The 17,833-nt window shown below is 39.9% G+C and overlaps 1 protein-coding gene across 1 annotated transcript; it reads right to left on the bottom strand.

The window, feature by feature from the left end:
• Positions 1–5,909: 5,909 nt before the first annotated feature.
• Positions 5,910–15,684, bottom strand: LOC148160318 (uncharacterized). The gene is made up of 9 exons (XM_088008498.1): positions 13,242–15,684; positions 11,395–12,604; positions 10,091–11,217; positions 9,874–9,993; positions 9,440–9,757; positions 9,065–9,262; positions 7,207–7,448; positions 6,219–6,612; positions 5,910–5,996 (listed from the first exon to the last, which is right to left on the bottom strand). The coding sequence occupies exons 1-9, from the start codon at positions 15,561–15,563 to the stop codon at positions 5,910–5,912; spliced, it is 6,018 nt and encodes a 2,005-aa protein (XP_087864624.1). The 5' UTR covers positions 15,564–15,684.
• Between the last annotated feature and the right edge of the window lie 2,149 nt (positions 15,685–17,833).

Here is a 17,833-nt window from a genome sequence, read left to right as displayed (position 1 = left end):
CATCACAACACATTAATGCTTATTACCAACAGAATGTAAGACATTTTCCATTATCAGACTAAGTGCAGCCACTTTCACTTCTGAGATTTCCAGTGCATAATGAAAACGTATGTGGTCTTTATCAGCTAATTCTTTTTAATCTTACTTTAATTAGAGAAAAAAAAAAACAGACAAGAGTCAATGTTATTAACCAAAGATGAAGACATCTTGAAAAAGCATAAGGTAAAAAATTAAAACAATCTGTGACTTGATTACTAGCAATAACAAGAGATGTTATTCCACAGTGTGGACACAAGAAGACATGCAGCAAATGGCCTGAGACTGGTGTTCTGTCAGATCAGCATATGGTGTACCATATGATTTTACCATAATCATATGGTAAAATCATTACCATATGATTTTATTTAATCAGCAACATAGAATCATGACATAGGTCATCATACACTTTATTAACAGCTGTATGCCATCCTGACTTAGCGGTTAAGTAGATTAATGAGTTTTACACGGGCGTGTGTTGTAGTTGACTGCAGCTGCAGCTAGACCTGCTTTAAATACACTTTGAAACCACGACAACGCATGTATAGTTATCTAGTTATCATATTATAAACAAACTAATGACTTATTTTCATCATAACTTGTTGCGTATGCTGAAGTGATGACTCTGCTGATGGTCTGACTTCTTAATGCACATACGTGGGCATGCGTACTGACTGCATGTATGCTATCCTGACAGCATATGGCTATCTGATAGAACACCGGAGCTCAAACCCTGGTCAACTGCATCAAGGATTATAAACTCTGCATGTTCAGCCCACGCTCTAACAACTGAGCCACCCAGCACACCGAGTCCCTGTTCCTATCTCTAAACAGCATTTGCCCTCTATCTTCACATGTATGCTCTCAAAGAGCTGCAGTTTTTGTGGCTGTGACTTTCACACCATGGAAGGGGAAGTGAACTGGAAGAGTGAAATCCATGCTCCCTCCTCCTGAAAATCTGTGACTTGCTAACTGCCCTATTTATCAATACCTGCTTTAATGACGATGGCACCCCGTCACTGATTGGCCAGAAAACTGGCCTTAAGTAAAACTACACAGAGAAGATACTGTCAAGGACAAAAATAGAACAAAATAAATCATCTCATCTGTGTGGTGTATATCACTATGAAAGCAACCTGGGCTTCAGCTGGGCCACTGGCTGATGGCCACCATGCCAAACTGCAGTGATGCAGAATCTCAAAAAAGGAGCCCAGACCATTTATTCAGAGAAGAGTACATCAGCAGGCTGAGAAAACACTCTCATTTTTAACCATCTTTTTAATAATATTACTGTTGCAAATTTTCATGGGGTGTTAGTAAAAAAAACAACAGACAATATATTTCTAAAAATATTGCTTAGTGAAAAACAAATATCTAATTTACAAGTTTCACTCTTAACTGAATTACTAAAATGAATTAGACCTTTAATCAATAATGTTCTAATGTATTGAGATGCACCCAAGTCCCTGGTGTTGTGCTGTGTGAGTGAACCTGATTCAGATAGTAGTACGTCTCAGCCTCCTGCAGATACAATGAACGCTTCTCATGAGGGGAAAGACCTGCCAGCATCTCATAGAAGATATGGTAGTTCCTCTCTGATTTGGCCTGTGCATTTAAAAAACACAAACGAGCTGAAATCAATCATTTGTTCAATGGAAGGATGAAAACCAACAGCACTAACTAAAGGCTTGATGCCTCTATAGCAGACTTTGCGCGTGTCATGCAACCTTTAGATGCGTCACTTCTCTAACACACAAGAATTCAATTATTTATTAGGGGTGCTTGCCCAGCCCCTTGTTCTACGTTTTCTTCATACAGATGGTCTGGACGTTGGGCAGTTGAGAAGCCATCACTTGCTGGAGGCACAGATTCTGTTGAAATTTAATTTTACCTAGTTGCTAATGTATATAGTGCATCAGTTTCACACTATGAAGCTTACTGAAAATTGTGTGTGCTGTAAATAACCCCATGAGAAATAGGGCCATTACATCTTTTCCAGCAATAAAATGCTTAAAACATTCCTCTTGCTCCAGCTTTAATAGTTTATGATTTGGAAGCGTGGCCAACATGAACTGAACGGCTTCCTTCACTGCCATTGCTAAACTACATCCACGGTAGGTTGCAATTCTAAAATGGAGAAAAGAAAATCAATACCAATCGTTCCTCCTGTACACTGATTGGCCAGGATAAAATCCATCCAGAGAAATCGAACTCAATATGACAAATCCCAAACAGAGCACTGAAGGATGAGAATCAAACTGAATTGCGTATGAAGGAAACGGCCAGGCTAGTGATTCAGCTGTGTTGGAGAACAGATGCATATAAACGTCGTCGGGTAGTAGTTATTTGAAACTGGACCTCTGCTACATCCTGTCCACTTTCTCAGTATAACTCATGTGTAAGAAGACTCCTCCTGACACGCAGAGTGTGTGTACAGGTGTGTGCTCTCGTGTTTTTCACCTGAAAGACAATGCGGGACTTCTCCAGCAGATACTGAGACGTTATGGCACCACTGATTACACCCCTGGCGAATGGCACACAAACATTCATTGCTGTGTTAGGTAAGAGGTCATACATGTGTAATGTGGTTGGCTCCATGACATCACTGCTCTAAGAACATATGTCATCATGATGTAGCTGCTTCTGGGACATGTTTACATATTTACCAGGAAGACCCTGTGTTTCCATTTCAACAGATGAGTTGTCTTTACAGAGTCAAACTAACATAAATTTAGCTTGATGGCACTAGGCTAATTTAATCTATGTATAATACACTATGGAAATAATGGAAACTGGTCTTTTGAATTGGTGTAAATGGAACTGGTGCTATACTTAGACATTTATAAAAAATATATTTAGTCACACCCTTCATGATTAATATAACCCAGACTTCTATTTACTAGTGAACTAAATCTATGACTAAATGTCCCCTTTTTATCTAAAACATTTCAAATTTTCTCTAATTAACAATTGAGTACAACAGAAAAAATTACATATTTGAATAAATTCATTAAGATTTTAACTAAAAATAGTCAGTGCTCTTCGGGCTTACTAATGATATTCTCTCCGGTATTGCTTTTTTTAGTTTAAGTTTTCTGTCAGATATATCAACAGCTTCTGATACTACTGATTATGTCCTACTTCCACATACAAAAATGAGTTGGTGCCCCAATGCCTTGCAGAGACTGGCAACTGAAAGATGCTTAAAAGTCCTAGAAAACTGAAACTATCGTTTGACTTGTTCAATAAAAGCAAGAGCAGAAAATATAGTTACTCACTCCTCCATGTAGATTTGTGTGTATTTTCCAAAGCGTGAGGAGTTGTCATTGCGAACTGTTTTGGCATTTCCAAAAGACTCCAGCAGGGGTGTAGCCTCAAGGATCTGATGAAACATCGTCAATAAAACATCACTGGTTTTGTAAAATGAAAATGTTAGTTCCCATATATAATTTTTTTAAAATACCTCAATCTGGACAAACATGATGCATATGGGGGAAAAAAAAGTTCATTAAAATGTAAGAGCATAAAGCTAAATTAGAATGAAGCTACAGAGCAGTAATCAGTGAATACCTGTTGAGTGACGTTGCGTTTGTAATTTATGGCTGTCAGGTAACGCAAGATCAGCTTAGTGGCCTCAGTCTTTCCTGACCCACTTTCTCCACTGGAAAAAGAAAAATGATGAGCGTACAGTGCAGGAGTTTTAATTGGTAAGAAGAGTGTTCTTCTCAAAATGGTCAGGTATGGCACGAAAAAGGGTGGATGAGTGCATAAAAAAGCTATATCTATATAATATGAATTTTATTGAAATGACAGTTTTTATGATATTCTTATTTCTGTAGCTCCCAGAAAATGGCCTTAAAAATTGGTATCTTCAGGTAACACAATTCTGAATTACAGATATACCATTTATTAGGTCATACTTGTACAATATTGATGAAGAATTTTCATCGTTCTTGGTACCTTAACAGTTCCCAGAGAAAAGACATTAAAATGGTAATATTTTGTAAAGTTTAAGAGCTGCTTACTGAAATCAGTATTTAATAAAAACATATTAGCAGCAGCAACTGTGACAACATTTCATACCTGATCACAATGCATTGGTCCTTTTTGGCATCCATCATGCTTGTATATGAGAGATTAGCAATGGCAAAGAGATGACTGCAACACAAAGACATTTTTCATGAATGACCATTATTTTTACGCCTGTCACTTCTGGGTGCTGAGTGTGTCTGTTTAATGCATATGTGGTAGTGAAAAACATGACCAAACGCTGCCTTGGGAACCAACCAGCTACAATGTAACAGTAGCCTATCACTTACATATGAGAGCGCAGGCATTTACACCCTGCTTACCATGATACTGCATCTCTAAGTACGGCTTACCATGTAGACGTACTCAGAACAAGAGCACAACTGTAACTGATACAGTTCAATAATATGAAAGTATTCTTGCAAAAGTACCTTACACCTCCAACCTTTACATATTTTTACAAGCACAAACCTTGTATTTTATTATTATGTTGCAATAGTGTTTGAAGCAATTTTCCAAGCCATAGGTATTTCACTTTCCATTTTCTAAAAATGGAAAGATGATACCACAACTACTAACTTATCAAGGACATCAACTAATTTGAAAAGCACAACAAACAGAACATTACCAAAAGGAACAGACTAGAGGTCAGTGGTAAAACTAGAGGAGATGCAGAGACCCACAACTCAAGCGGGAGCATCTGAATAAATAAGAACTAATTATGACTCTCTCCTACATTTGGCTTTTATCCAACAACAGCAGAAAAAAACAATAAGAAGTCCTGTTTAGCTTTTGCTATAAGCTGTAAGGAACAAAGGAAACGTGGAAGAAGTTGATCGGCAGACGAGACCAAAACTAAACCTACTGACCCACATGCAAAACACTGTGTGTGAGAGAAACAGAGACAAAACTCATCCTGAATCACACCATCCCCACAGTGAAACATGGAGGTATCAGCATCATGCTGTGATGATGTTTTTCTTAAGCAGAAACAACAGGAAGCTAGTGAAAGCTGAATGGGACATGGGTGGAATATAGAGTGACATTGAAAGAAAACCAGCTAGAGGCAGCAAAAGAATTAAGAACAGTGCTTAATTCCCCAGCAGAATGATCTTTGGTCGATCAGACCAAAATATAGAAGAAAACCCGTTTGCAAAGCTTTTAAAGAAATACTGCAAAACACTTGTAATTACATTGAAACATAATTCTACAAAGTAATAATTGAGTGAGGATCACAACATCAAGGTCTTACGGTGGGTTGTCACTCAGACCGTGGCCTTCATACTGGTGCACCATGTCTGTGCCGTAGATGTTGAGCAACTTGTATGGATTCACAGACACAAGAATGTTCCCTATGTAGGTCTGAGGGAAAGGAACAGAGTAAATAAGGGAATTCGCTTAGTGTTTGTGATATTTGGACAGATTAGTTTATTGTCATGTTAGACGCTGAACGTACATATGTAAGTTCATGGTCAAAACGTTTCTTCAGGTTCATTAGAACAGTGGTCTCATTCAGCTCACTGAAATTAAACAGAGGAAATTAAAGGCAAACCCATTGAAAACACAGTCACAATTAATTAGCAGTGATGCATTCACTTTGAAATCCATTCTTTAATATTATAAAGAGACAATCTGGGTTTTCTTAAACTTCTGTTGCAATGGCATGAATTCATCTTTTAAGATTGGAAAAGAAATTGTTTCACACAAATTTACTGAAGTGCTGCATCAAATAAAAATTTAACTTTTAGCCTGTCATAAGGCTATGTCTTTTTTAAACTACACAATCGTCGAAAGAATGTAGCAGGAAGAAAATCTGAAATATTTTTATTTGGTCTGAATTGTGCTTACGGGAGCTGAGTCATGTCTTCCATTCCCTCTGCCCAGCGTACAACTCTGTGGTTTGTTGTGGGCATGCTTATTATAGAAAAAATCTAGACACAATTAATATGCAATTATTATGGCATTAGGTCAACAAAACAACAAAACCCATTCTAAATTTAAGAAACATAACCAATATTGGTTGCACAGCTGACATAGATTATGGAATATGGTAAACATTGAAGAAAAAACCTTGTGACTTTTCATCTGGTTAATATTTTACCTATTTTACCCATTGCTTGAACTATGACTGAAACATGAATGAAAACAGATACCTTGTCATACCAGCTTTGACCTGGTACTCTAGCTCTTCCAGGAGTCCAGTCCAGGTTCTGGAGCTGTTTTTCTGGAACCTGGGGGCTTGGTGAATATGCTTCCAACATTCCATCTTCTTTGTACATGGACCACTTGGACAAATTCTGAACCGTCCCATGCGGCAGAACCCTTTCAGCTGCCCAAACATTTTCCCCACCTTCTCCTCCACCTCTGGCGTTCCTGGCCCAGTGGCCAGATCGTGGTCCATACGGGGGTATCACAGCATAGCGATGGTCCTCCCCCTGAAGCTCTGTTGGCACAGTGTACGAAGCATAACGAAGCTGCTGATTTTGGATGGCGTCGGACAGTTTTGGGTTGCGGAACTGGCGTGTGAGAAGAGAGCCATCTGGAAGCCTGTGAAACAAAGGACAGCTCCTTTTTTGTATAGAAAATATAGAGTCCAGGAACCAAATGTCCATTTTAACTTTTCATTACTCTTGCAAGTAATACTTATACATTGTTTCTCCTACTGACTATGACTGAATTATTTCATTGTTTTTTTTTTTAGTTATCTCTAAAACATTTTTTGTTATGGTTTTTAAGGTTGACCAGATTTTGTCTTTGCTAGGACAGAAAAACACATCAGAAATGGTGTTTTTGAAAAAGATGTTGGAATTCAGGCTAAATTAGGCTATTTGATTAATGTCAAAGATCTTTTGAACCACATCTAAACATCTGTAAACATCTTTATACGTTTCAGTTTCAACCACATTTTTGATCATTTACAAGTAACATCATCCTTTCTGTATCTGTGCAAGAACATTTTGCTGAGGGGAAATATTTATCACACACAGGCAGATCCTCAACAGGCCTCATGGGATAACCTCTTGGGAACAGACCTTATGCTTCATTAGTATAAGCTGCTGAACATGTTATTCATTGCAAAACTGTGTAAACTTGAGTCATTTTTTATAATGTCCAGCTTCTAATAAAAATGTAGTTCCACACCTGTAAGTGATACCACGCAGCTCTTCGTTCTGCAGTGCAGAGGCCAAGTTGGGGCTGGTGGGTTTGGGTGCACCTGTCAGGACTGAGGTATCAGAGAGATGGTAGAGACCAGCAGAGCGAAGTCCCTGATTCTGCCTAAGAGCAGCTGCCAGGTTTGGAGTGGATGGCTTCTGGCCAGGCATAACTAAAGAACCATCAGGGAGCCGGTAAGTCGCACTTCGAAGATCCTGGTTCAGAAGAGCCTAAAGGGGCAGATCAAAGAACTTAATGAATATCACAATGGCCATAAATCCCTAACCTACGGTGCCTTGCAAAAAGAAGAAGAAGAAGAAGAAGAAGAAGAAGAAGAAAAAAAAAAAAACGTGTGTATTATTGTAATTTTCAGTGATGAACCAATAAAGGAAATTGCAGAATTGGGAAGCGAAAAAATATGGGGAGAGTTTCTCTTTACACGTTCATTGTGATGTACAACATAGGCCTGTCGCAATAACAAATTTTGATGGATGATAAATTGTCCCAAAAGTTATTCTGATGAACAATAATCTTGTTTTCAGACCATTTTCAAGTAATATAATGATAATGTCATACTCATAGACATTCTAAAAGATCAATAAAGTTTAATACTGAAACTGTAAGATATTCTAAATATCCAAAATAAATAAGAAAAACAACAGAGACAACAAATAAAATGAATTATGAAGTCTCTGTAAACAAAACTGTCTTTAAAAGAAAGGACCACTTGAGACCAAAGCAGCAGGCTGAAGACTTTTGTCATCCAGTTTTTGGTAGAAAGAGAGAGCAAAGAGAAAAACGATAAATTATGCAAATGGAAACGATTTAGCTCCTTTTAATTTATTATGCGATCGATTGATTTATTGCTTATTGTAACAGGCCTTGTCACATGGCTTCTTGCAACAATTAAGTTAGAGTCATTTTGTAATACCAGTAACAAGCACACTTTGTAGCAGTTAGGGCAGTTCTGCTTCCATGGTATGGTTCATGCTGAGTGTGGATCAACACATTGGACACAATATTTCTTGATGCATTTCTGCCCTTTACATGGTGTTTGGGAGCTATTATTGCTTCAACATTCATTACTCATGTGGTCTTGGATTGAGTTTCTGCAGAGGTGTTGGGCAGGCCTAACAACACATCAATTTTCAAATCATGCCACTTATTGTCAATCACAATTAATAGTATTTACTTCAGGATTTTTGGCCTGTATTTACTAATCCATACCAAAATCATACCATGTTTTTTCTAAAGTACTTTAACACAACATAGCAGCTGACTGAATTGCAGTCCAAAAAATGAAAGTGAAAGAACAGGAATAAATATCCACAACTTATATATCTTGTATTACTGGTGGATAAAGATGTTGCTTCTTCCAAGAAGCCCTGGATCCAAAGTGAGCCAAGCTGAAGCCTGAGAGACGCACAAAAGCTGAAAGAAGTGGAAGTTTGACCCCACACATGTAATCCACCACTAGCAGAGAGGCAGCTGCTGCTACTTTCCCCTTTCATTTATCCCAGCAGCCACTGCCACTGCTTTCCCCTTTTCTGCCTCCACTGTCCCAAGAGTAAATAAGTTGCAGCTGTAGAAGCTTTCTCTGCTGCTAACCAAGTGGCAACAGCCTTTGTTTTCCCCAGCCAGCAGCTGTAAAAACTCCTCTCATGCTCGACCATTAAAATGTTGTACAACAAAAATGTGAAAAAGTTCAATGGCTATGAATATTTCTGTAATACAATATATAAAATGTATACTCTATAAATTCAACATGCTGAAGCTTCTATCATATGTTTAAATTTAGTCCACAATTTGAACAGCTTATGTCAAATTTTGAACAGAGAAAACATACTTTGGAAAGATTAGGGCCAGCTGGTTTTCTTGGGTCAATGATGATGGTTCCATCAGGCAGTGCGTAGGATACCCCTTTTAGATATGGATTTTGCAGGGCTGCTGTCAGGTTTGGACTCTTTGGCTTCCTTGGGTCCACAATAATAGTTCCATCTGGAAGGGTGTATGAAGCAGCTTTCAACGCTTGGTTAGCAAGAGCCTATAAGAACAAATGACTTCTGTTAAAGTGTTTGCAACAACAACAACAAAGCAGTAGATTACTGAAAAATATAAACATCAATATTTTGAAACCATATGTCCTAACTACAACAACACACGGACAAAAATATGGAAAAACATCAGAAAACCAGAAAAGAAATCTCCATTTATAGCTAACCTTTGCCAGATTTGGTGACACTGGAGTATTTGGGTCTCGAACCCCCTGCGGTAGAGTAAATGAGGCATTCCGCAGTGATGAGTGTTGAAGAGCATTAGACAGGTTTGGAGAGGTAGGTTTCCGTGGATCAATGATGATAGTGCCATCTGGGAGGGTGTACGAAGCACTCTTCAAGTAAGGGTTCTGAAGTGCTGCTGTAAGGTTGGGTGTCTTTTCTGTTTTGGAGTCTATCACAATGGTACCATCAGGAAGAGAGTAGGAAGCTTCACGTATGGCTGGGTTGTTCAAAGCCCTACTGAGGTTTGGGGAAATAGGATGCTGAACAAAAAAAGTGTAATAATTATTTATAATATTATTGCAAGCATTATATGTTAGCTGTATACATTAACTACTGTTAAACTGAATGTAAAGTACTACAGGTGGTCATTGGTTACTTTCTGTCTAGAATCTATAATGGTGCCATCGGGAAGAGTATATGAAGCCATCCTCAGATGCTGGTTTTGAAGAGCTCCAGAAAGGTTAGGTGACATTGGCTTCTGAAGTAGACGAGGGTCCTGTTTGAGTTTAAGATAGAGAGTAAAAGGAAGGGATATCAATTGAAGTTATAACCTTTTGCCTTTGAAGAGACATTTATTTGAACATATTATTTACCCTGATAACTGATCCATCGGGCATTATATATGAGGCACTCCGGACTTGTTGGTTTTGCAATGCACGGCCAAGCAATGGTGAAGAACGTGGATCTGCATACGGGCTCATAAAGGTTCTTCCTGGCAGCTGGTATGATGCCTGCATCAACTGTGGGTTCTGCAGAGCTCTTCCCAACATTGGTGAAGAGGGTGATTGAGTTACAACTGAGGACCGTCTGAGTTGCATAGGTGTCTGAAAGGAAGCCTGGCGGAGATTTGGGTTTTGTTGCAGAGCACTCTGGAGCTGAGGCCCAGCTGGGGCATAAGGATTCCGTTGTTGCATTATGGGAGATTTTAAATTAGACACATTACGCAAACCAGTTTGGTTTTGCAGTGCATCTTGAAGCAAAGGTACTGTGCTAGGTTCAGAGATGTAATCATATGGCGTACCAACAGTTGGTCCATATGGAGATTGTAACTGTGGGGTTTGATAAGAGGTCATGCCTTTCATTGCCTGACTATGTCTCATGGCTCCAGAGAGCAGTGGAGATGAGGGTACAGATGGGGTATATGGAGACTGGGGTCTCTGAATTGGAGAAACATAAGATGCTTCTCTTATGGCTTGGTTTTGCAGAGCTCCAGAGAGCATTTGTGCAGGAGGGAGCAAAGGTTGCTGATAAGGTGATGTCGGTCTCTGCAATGTAGAATCATGAGGTTCTAGTAATTCTGGTGCCATCAAACCCATGCCTACCATTTGGACAGCTTCTGGTGCAAGTGCTGAAAAAGCATCCGGTTGAATAGCCTGGTTTTGCAAAGAACGGGACAACATTGGAGATGAGGGAGCAACAAGTTGTTGTGATACCTCAGTATAAGGATGCGGGGGAAAACCAGTTTGGTTTTGCAGTGCATCTTGAAGTAATGGTGTTGGGCCAGGCTCAGAGATGTAATCATATGGCATAACAACAGTTGGTCCATATGGTGATTGTAACTGTGGAGTTTGATAAGAGGTCATCCCTTTCATTGCCTGACTATGTTTCATGGCTCCAGAAAGCAATGGAGACGAAGGTACAGATGGAGCATATGGAGACTGAGGTCTCTGAAGTGGAGAAACATAGGATGCTCCTCTCACTGCCTGGTTTTGCAGAGCTCCAGAAAGCATTGATGAAGGGAGCAAAGGCTGCTCATAAACAGACATCGGCCTTTCCATTGAAGGACCTTGAAATTCTACTAATTCTGGAGCCATCTGACCCATACCCACCATTTGGGGTGCTTGTGGTCTAAGGGTTGAAGGTGAATGTAATCTAAGATCTTGGTTCTGCAAAGACCTGGATAACATGGGAGAAGATGGGTCAACAAATTGTGGTGATGGCTCAGCATAAGGATCAGCATAGGGATCTGACACAACGGACTGACGATTTAGTCGAGGAGAAAGGCGTGGAGATGGACTGCGTGACATGTATTTAAGGGAGGGTTGCGGAGAAGGGGGAGGCATGCTTCTAATTGACTGTCGGGCCCTAAGGGGACGCCCTCGAGCAATGGGGCGAAGAGGAGGACGGACAGATTCTTTTCTCCCCAGGGGAGTTCGGTGGACCATAAGAGGGGAATGGAAAGGAGAAGAGTGAAGGGAGGAGTCTATGGTAAGTACAGAAGATCTATTACTTCTCACAGAAGAAGGACGAAATGGGCTCACATTTTGTGTGGGAGGGGGCACTGGACGCCCTCTGAGACCCATGGGTGAGGGCCTGACAGTACCTAAAGGAACATTTCCAAATGCCCTAGGCCTGGCCAATGGCGTGGGATCCCTGAGCAGTCGAGTTGAACGACGAGAAAGAGTAGGGGAGGATGGAGCTGGCCGAGGCCCTGCAGGAGACAAACTTCGATGAGAAGGAGAGGGTGAAGGCCTTCGACTTAGTTGAGGAGAGAGAGGTGGCGATGCATGACCAGGGTAAAGGGAGGGTGGATCATGTATCTTTCTGCCTCCCACCGGACTTCGAGCAGAAGTGGGTGATGGCTGGGGACTTTGCATCCTCCTGGAAATGTGGGGTGATGAAAGGGGCGAATGCTGCCTCATTGACCCTCTCTCCAAGGATGGAGGACTACGACGAATTACGGAGGCACGGGGAGAATAAGGGGGTGAGGATGCTCTGGCCAAAGGAGAAAGTGACTTCGGAGGCTGCCCTCTACGATGAAGAACTGGGGACACCATAGGAGAAGCAGGTTGTGAAATCTGTCTAGACAAAACAGATGAAGGTCTTTGAGCATTAATGAGCCCACCCCTCATGGAAGGTTGTGGGGAGGGGATCTGCCTTCTTACAGCCATAGGGGTGGGGACTGGTGAACCCATGGCTGAAGGATGCCTTTGCATTTGTGGAGAGGGTATAATGACAGAGCGACGAGATGGAGTCGGAGAAGATTGCATGCGCCGTGTAGGGAGAGGAGACATGGTCGCTTGTTTAATGATCATGGCTGTTGGTGTTGGGATGGTTGGGAGGCTGTAACCCTGCCTCTGTGGTATCATCATTGGGTCTGCCATCATCTGCAGTGGTGAAGAAAGACATACATTGCACTATGCTGGTATTAACATAAGGTCATGCTAAAAACAAAGACAGTACATGCTTTCATGGTGTATAATTTTATATTATAAAATCATACAAAGGCTAAATAATGTTTATGTTAAAATCCAAAAACCAAAAAAGGATATACTTTCTTTTTACCATTTGGCTAATAAAGCTTATGTGAAATACAGCAGTCTATTAGTTAAGGAACAGCCTGGGCAGTTTAGCACCTCCCTTCAAAATTAGATAGTGTATAACATGTCCTACAATCAGATCAATCAGCTGGCCTTAGCACCACCATGGACAATTTCAATTTTGTTGTGCTGCTTGCTTTAGATTTTTTTCCAGTTTGGAGAAACTTCATTAAAAATTACTATCAGGAAAGTATTTCCGAATTTGCTAGAAAAAAATTGTAGCCCCTTCAAGCACCACAGTTCCTAACTATGCCAATGCAAAAGCTGGCTGGGAAAAACATGACTTTCTACCCCAATCTCTTTCTGTGTGTTCTACATATAGCACTTTGTCACAACACCTCAATATCTCCAAATATTGTCTTCTTAGGTATAATATACCATTCCCTCTTGGACTAAAGCAATGACAGACACGAACTACAATTACCTGTGGTGAAATTAGTTGTGGAGATATTGGTTGTTGTTGGAACAACTGCTCTGACATCATCTGCTGCTGGGGAAGCATTATTTGCTGGGGCATCAACTGCTGTTGTGATGACATCTGTGTGGGCATCATTTGGGGCAACATATTTTCTTGTTGAAACATCATTGGCTGCTGTGGGGATAGTATCTGTTGTGGTGACAGTAGTTGTTGCTGTTGAAAAGGAAACATAGGCAGTTGTGGTTCTGGTACTGGGATTTGCTGTTGAAATGACATGTCTTCGAGTTGATATGGTGTAAGAGGAATCTGGTCTTCATACTGGATATCTGACATGTCTTCAAACTCAGGATCGGGAGGCAAAGTAGGTGGAGGAGGCAGAGGAACATCTAATCGCTCTTTTCCAAACAGGCGCACTTGCGGTCTAGGAACTCTAAATGTTATGTCCCCTTGCTGAATTCCTCCCAAATCATCCCCCATTTGATTCATATGACCTACATATTGGTTCCCATTCAGGCTGTCTACTTTACCCATACCTGGTACTCCAAGTTCAAAGACCTGTTGGCCTCCATGTGGGAATGCAGTCTGTTGGGAGCTCAAGTCTTGGTATATTCCGGGCTTGCTATATCCAACCTGAAAGTCTGGCTGAAATCCTCCTTGCATTTCCATTGTTACAACAGGATCCCCATAATAACCTTGAGGCCCAATGTTGGAGTAACCCAATTGTCTATTTGCATAGTAAGCTCCCTGATCATTTTCATCATAATAAAACTGAGTCTGAGGATCAAGAAATCCTCCTATTTCCCCTCCATACATACCACCCATATGCATTTGAGGATAGTAATCCAGGACTTCATCATTATACATTGCCTGTTGTTGTTGGTACCCATAATAATCAAAAGCATAATCAGCTTCCTCAGTGTCATAATACCCTTGGGCAGAGGAGTAAAGGTTATTGTAATCATTAAATCCATCATCATAATATTCAACATTTGTATCATAGAGTCCGTCTTCCTCATAGTAACCCAGGTCTTGATAGTCTGCCCCTTCCATCTCATTCTCGTAGTATCCATACTGACCATATCTTGCATATCCTGGTGCTGACTCAACTCCATAATCATCATAGCCATCTTCATACCTGTAACCTCTCTGGTCAAGTACATAGTGCTGGTCATATCCATCATCTTCCTCCCCAAACGTATAACCATTGTTTTGGTAACCATGCAGAAACCGTCTGGAGCTGGATTGTCGTGTTTTTCCTCTATGGCCATCTAAGCCATGATGCCTGGAATTTTCTTGCATTTTTTTTGACAGAAACCGTTTGGTAAGCCAATTAGTTGCTGCAGCAACCTTGCCTAGTAAGGCACTACTGTTCTTGAAGTCATCACTTGTGCCATCCTGCTTTTTAAAGAGACTTCTGAAGAATCCCCCTTTCTTTTTATTTGAATTCCCTCCCCCAAGACGAAGTAGCATGTACGTTGGCTTTTTTCCTCCATCGGCTGCTGCCTTTTCTTTGGCCTCCTTCTCCTTTTTCTTCTTTTGGCTACTTTTAAATTTCATCATAAACCGTGAGGTATTTTTCATCATAGACTTTCGGCGTTTTTTCTTAGCAAGCCGGCTCTTCCTCCTTCCCAAGCCAAGGAATAAACGTGATGTGCTTTTCAGTTTCTTTACACTGCTCTTGCGTCTTTTGATGCCAGAAAACTTCATGAACATTTTTGACATGTTCTTCAGACCTTTCTTTGGGACTTCTTTAACAGGAACCAGTGGTTCCTCCTTCTTCTTTCCCTTTTTCTTCTTCACATCTGCATCTGATTTTCCTCCTTTATGGTGATGATCATCTTTAGATTTTTTTTTAGATTTACCGTGAGCCACTTCCTCATCATCATCCTCATTTGAATCGTCATAGTCTTCATCATCTTCTTCAGAGTCGTCACCACGTCTAGACTTCCCACCCTTCTTGGCTTTACCCGCTTGCCCTTTTCTCTTTTTGTTGTCCTCTGAATCCTCCCAATCTTCTTCTTCACTGAACTCTTCCTCCTCTTCATCACTCAGTAGCTCCTCCTCTTCCTCTTCAGACTCTACTTTTTTACCTTTTCCTTTGTCTTTTCCTTTTTTCCCCTCATCTTTGCCTTTAGATGGCTCCTCTTTTCCCTTCTTTCCTCCTTTCTTATCATCTTTTCCACTCTTCTTGTCATCCTTTCCCCCCTTTTTGTCATCTTTTGCTCCCTTTTTGTCATCTTTTGCCTTCTTCTCATCCTCTTTTTTTTTCTCTGGTTCAGGTTTTCCACCTTTCTTGGTGTCCTTTTTAGTATCTTTCTTACCAGGCATTTTGACCACTTGCTAGAAGCACACCATGCTCCCAGTACAAAGTTCAATGCTGTTGACCTTTAAACACAAAACATAAAAGAACAAAATTTGTATCATGTTTGTGAAGTTAGATTGTCAGTAATGCACAAAACAGTGACATTTTTAACTAACCTTAAAAATATTATTGTTTTTTATGTGACTTTATGATTCTTCACCACTGGTTTGAGGAAGGAATCCACCCGTCCTTAGCAGTTCCACACTGTTGAGATCTGATCCCCATGAAGGCTCCTGTACAGATATAAACATGCTCGTTCCTAACATAATATATAAAATACTCAATTGTGAACCAATGTTTCAAGTCAGATGACTCCAGATCTTCCAATCTGGAGTCATTCAAGAACCCTACTTCCTAGCTTTAACTTTCTTTAGGTCTGAGAGTACATTACCATAAGGACTAAAATCTCCATACAGGTATCTGTGAATAAAACTGAATTGGACAAAGAAATAAAATAACGTACAAAATTCTCAATTCATCCATCTCTTTTTTTACGTTTCTCTTAAGATGTGTTAATTTTTTTTAGAGTGGTCCTCCTCAAGAGTAGTCACCACTTGACGATGAACATCTGAAAGGGTTTTTGGAATCAATAGTTTTTCTGTCTAGCAATAGACAATAAGAAGATTTTTTTTTATCTCTGTTAAATAATTTACATGTTCTCTCTTATAAAGTTAACAAACAAACAGTTAACAACAAAGCTTACAAAAGCTTACAAGGACACAAGATATTATTTTATCTCCAGGTGATTCCAAAAGAGGTTTTAGCTGAAAACATTGAGTTCAGTAGACAATCAGCTACGACATTTGCCTTTCAGGTCCTTCCACCTTATTTTTGACTATTTAAGCTTGGCCAGTCCTTGTCTTTATTTATAGTCCAGAAAGCTGCATTGCAAATGTTTAGCCAAGTGTTTACATCCCAATTTTTCTTAAAGAGCCTGTGAAGTTTTGTTTAGCCTGCTAGTTAAACCCCATCCATGTTCCACTAAATAAAACAAATGACTTTTTAAACAATTTAACACTGTCCAGACAGCAGGCTACATTATTTTCTCAATATCTGCTCAATAAAATAAATACTGCATCGTGATTTTTATTTTTTTATTTATCAAAACTTGACTTTCAGAAACTGTTCATCTGTGACTGTAATTTTTCTCTTCCACTTATCCACTATCCTTGCTTTTAAGGACACCTACACATGATTAAACATAAAAATGTGGATGAAACTAAGTGAAAAAACCCACCAATGTCCAAATTACAACTCAGTCAGACCTTTAGAAAGCCGGGAGAAAGACCTGGAGAAATATTAGTCAAAGCCATGTCGAAATAGTACAGAAACATCTCTGATATTTCTGTATTATTGCTGATGTTTCTATATTATATCTGTACTAATACTGGAAACCTAGTATTAAGAGAAAATTGAACAATATTTTTGAATAATACTGCATACAAAGATCTTAAACCAATGCCTATGTTTATCAGAGTGCACAGTTTAAGCTTAATCTAGCTGTAGATTTAAATAGAATAGTCTTGTCTACTGATTTTCAATTGCCTTTTACTAAATGCAAAACCTGAACACAACATGATAAAACATAGAAAAGGCTTTACCCCCTCAGTGGTTCAGTCGTTTTCCAAGAGATGCGTAGCCAAAGCTAAGTTCTTAAAACAGTGTTGACAATTTCATTCACCTGGACAGTTCTCCATTATTGGCTCCTCCCTTTTGGTCATAAAGAAGACCTGCCTTTGTTGTGGTCGGGGTCTGAAATCTTCAAACACAGCGTGTCTGATCACAGGTATCTTCTTCAATAATCAAGAAAGAAAAAAGTAAAAAAAAATAAATAATAACTTCAGTTTGCAATGTGCTTCTCCTCTGATTTTATCATGTCCTCCAGTGATAAGCATAACACATTCTGTTACTCAACACTACATCCTGTGCACAGTGGGTGACCTCAAGGGAGTGTGCAAGTAAGAGAGATGGGCAGATGAGTTGTATGTGTGTACTTATGTGAAGGTGTGTGTGTCTGTGTAGACACTTCCTTGTCATAGGTCATGGAAGGAGCCTTAATTTGTCATCTGGCTCTGCAGGTGAAACTTGAGATTGCTGAGCGGCTGAGGGGGCGGGGCATAAATAATACAAAACGTCCAGAGAGGAACAGAAGAAAAGCATGATTGGCTAATCTTCTGGGATGCAGAAGATAAGCTTGATTAGCAGTGAAGATACTGTAAAATGTACAAATGCTGAG

This window comes from Poecilia mexicana, unplaced genomic scaffold, assembly GCF_051168715.1.
Source record: "Poecilia mexicana isolate PSO_F unplaced genomic scaffold, ASM5116871v1 scaffold_2, whole genome shotgun sequence".
NCBI lineage: Eukaryota > Metazoa > Chordata > Actinopteri > Cyprinodontiformes > Poeciliidae > Poecilia > Poecilia mexicana.
This window is presented reverse-complemented; position numbering and strand designations above follow the sequence as displayed.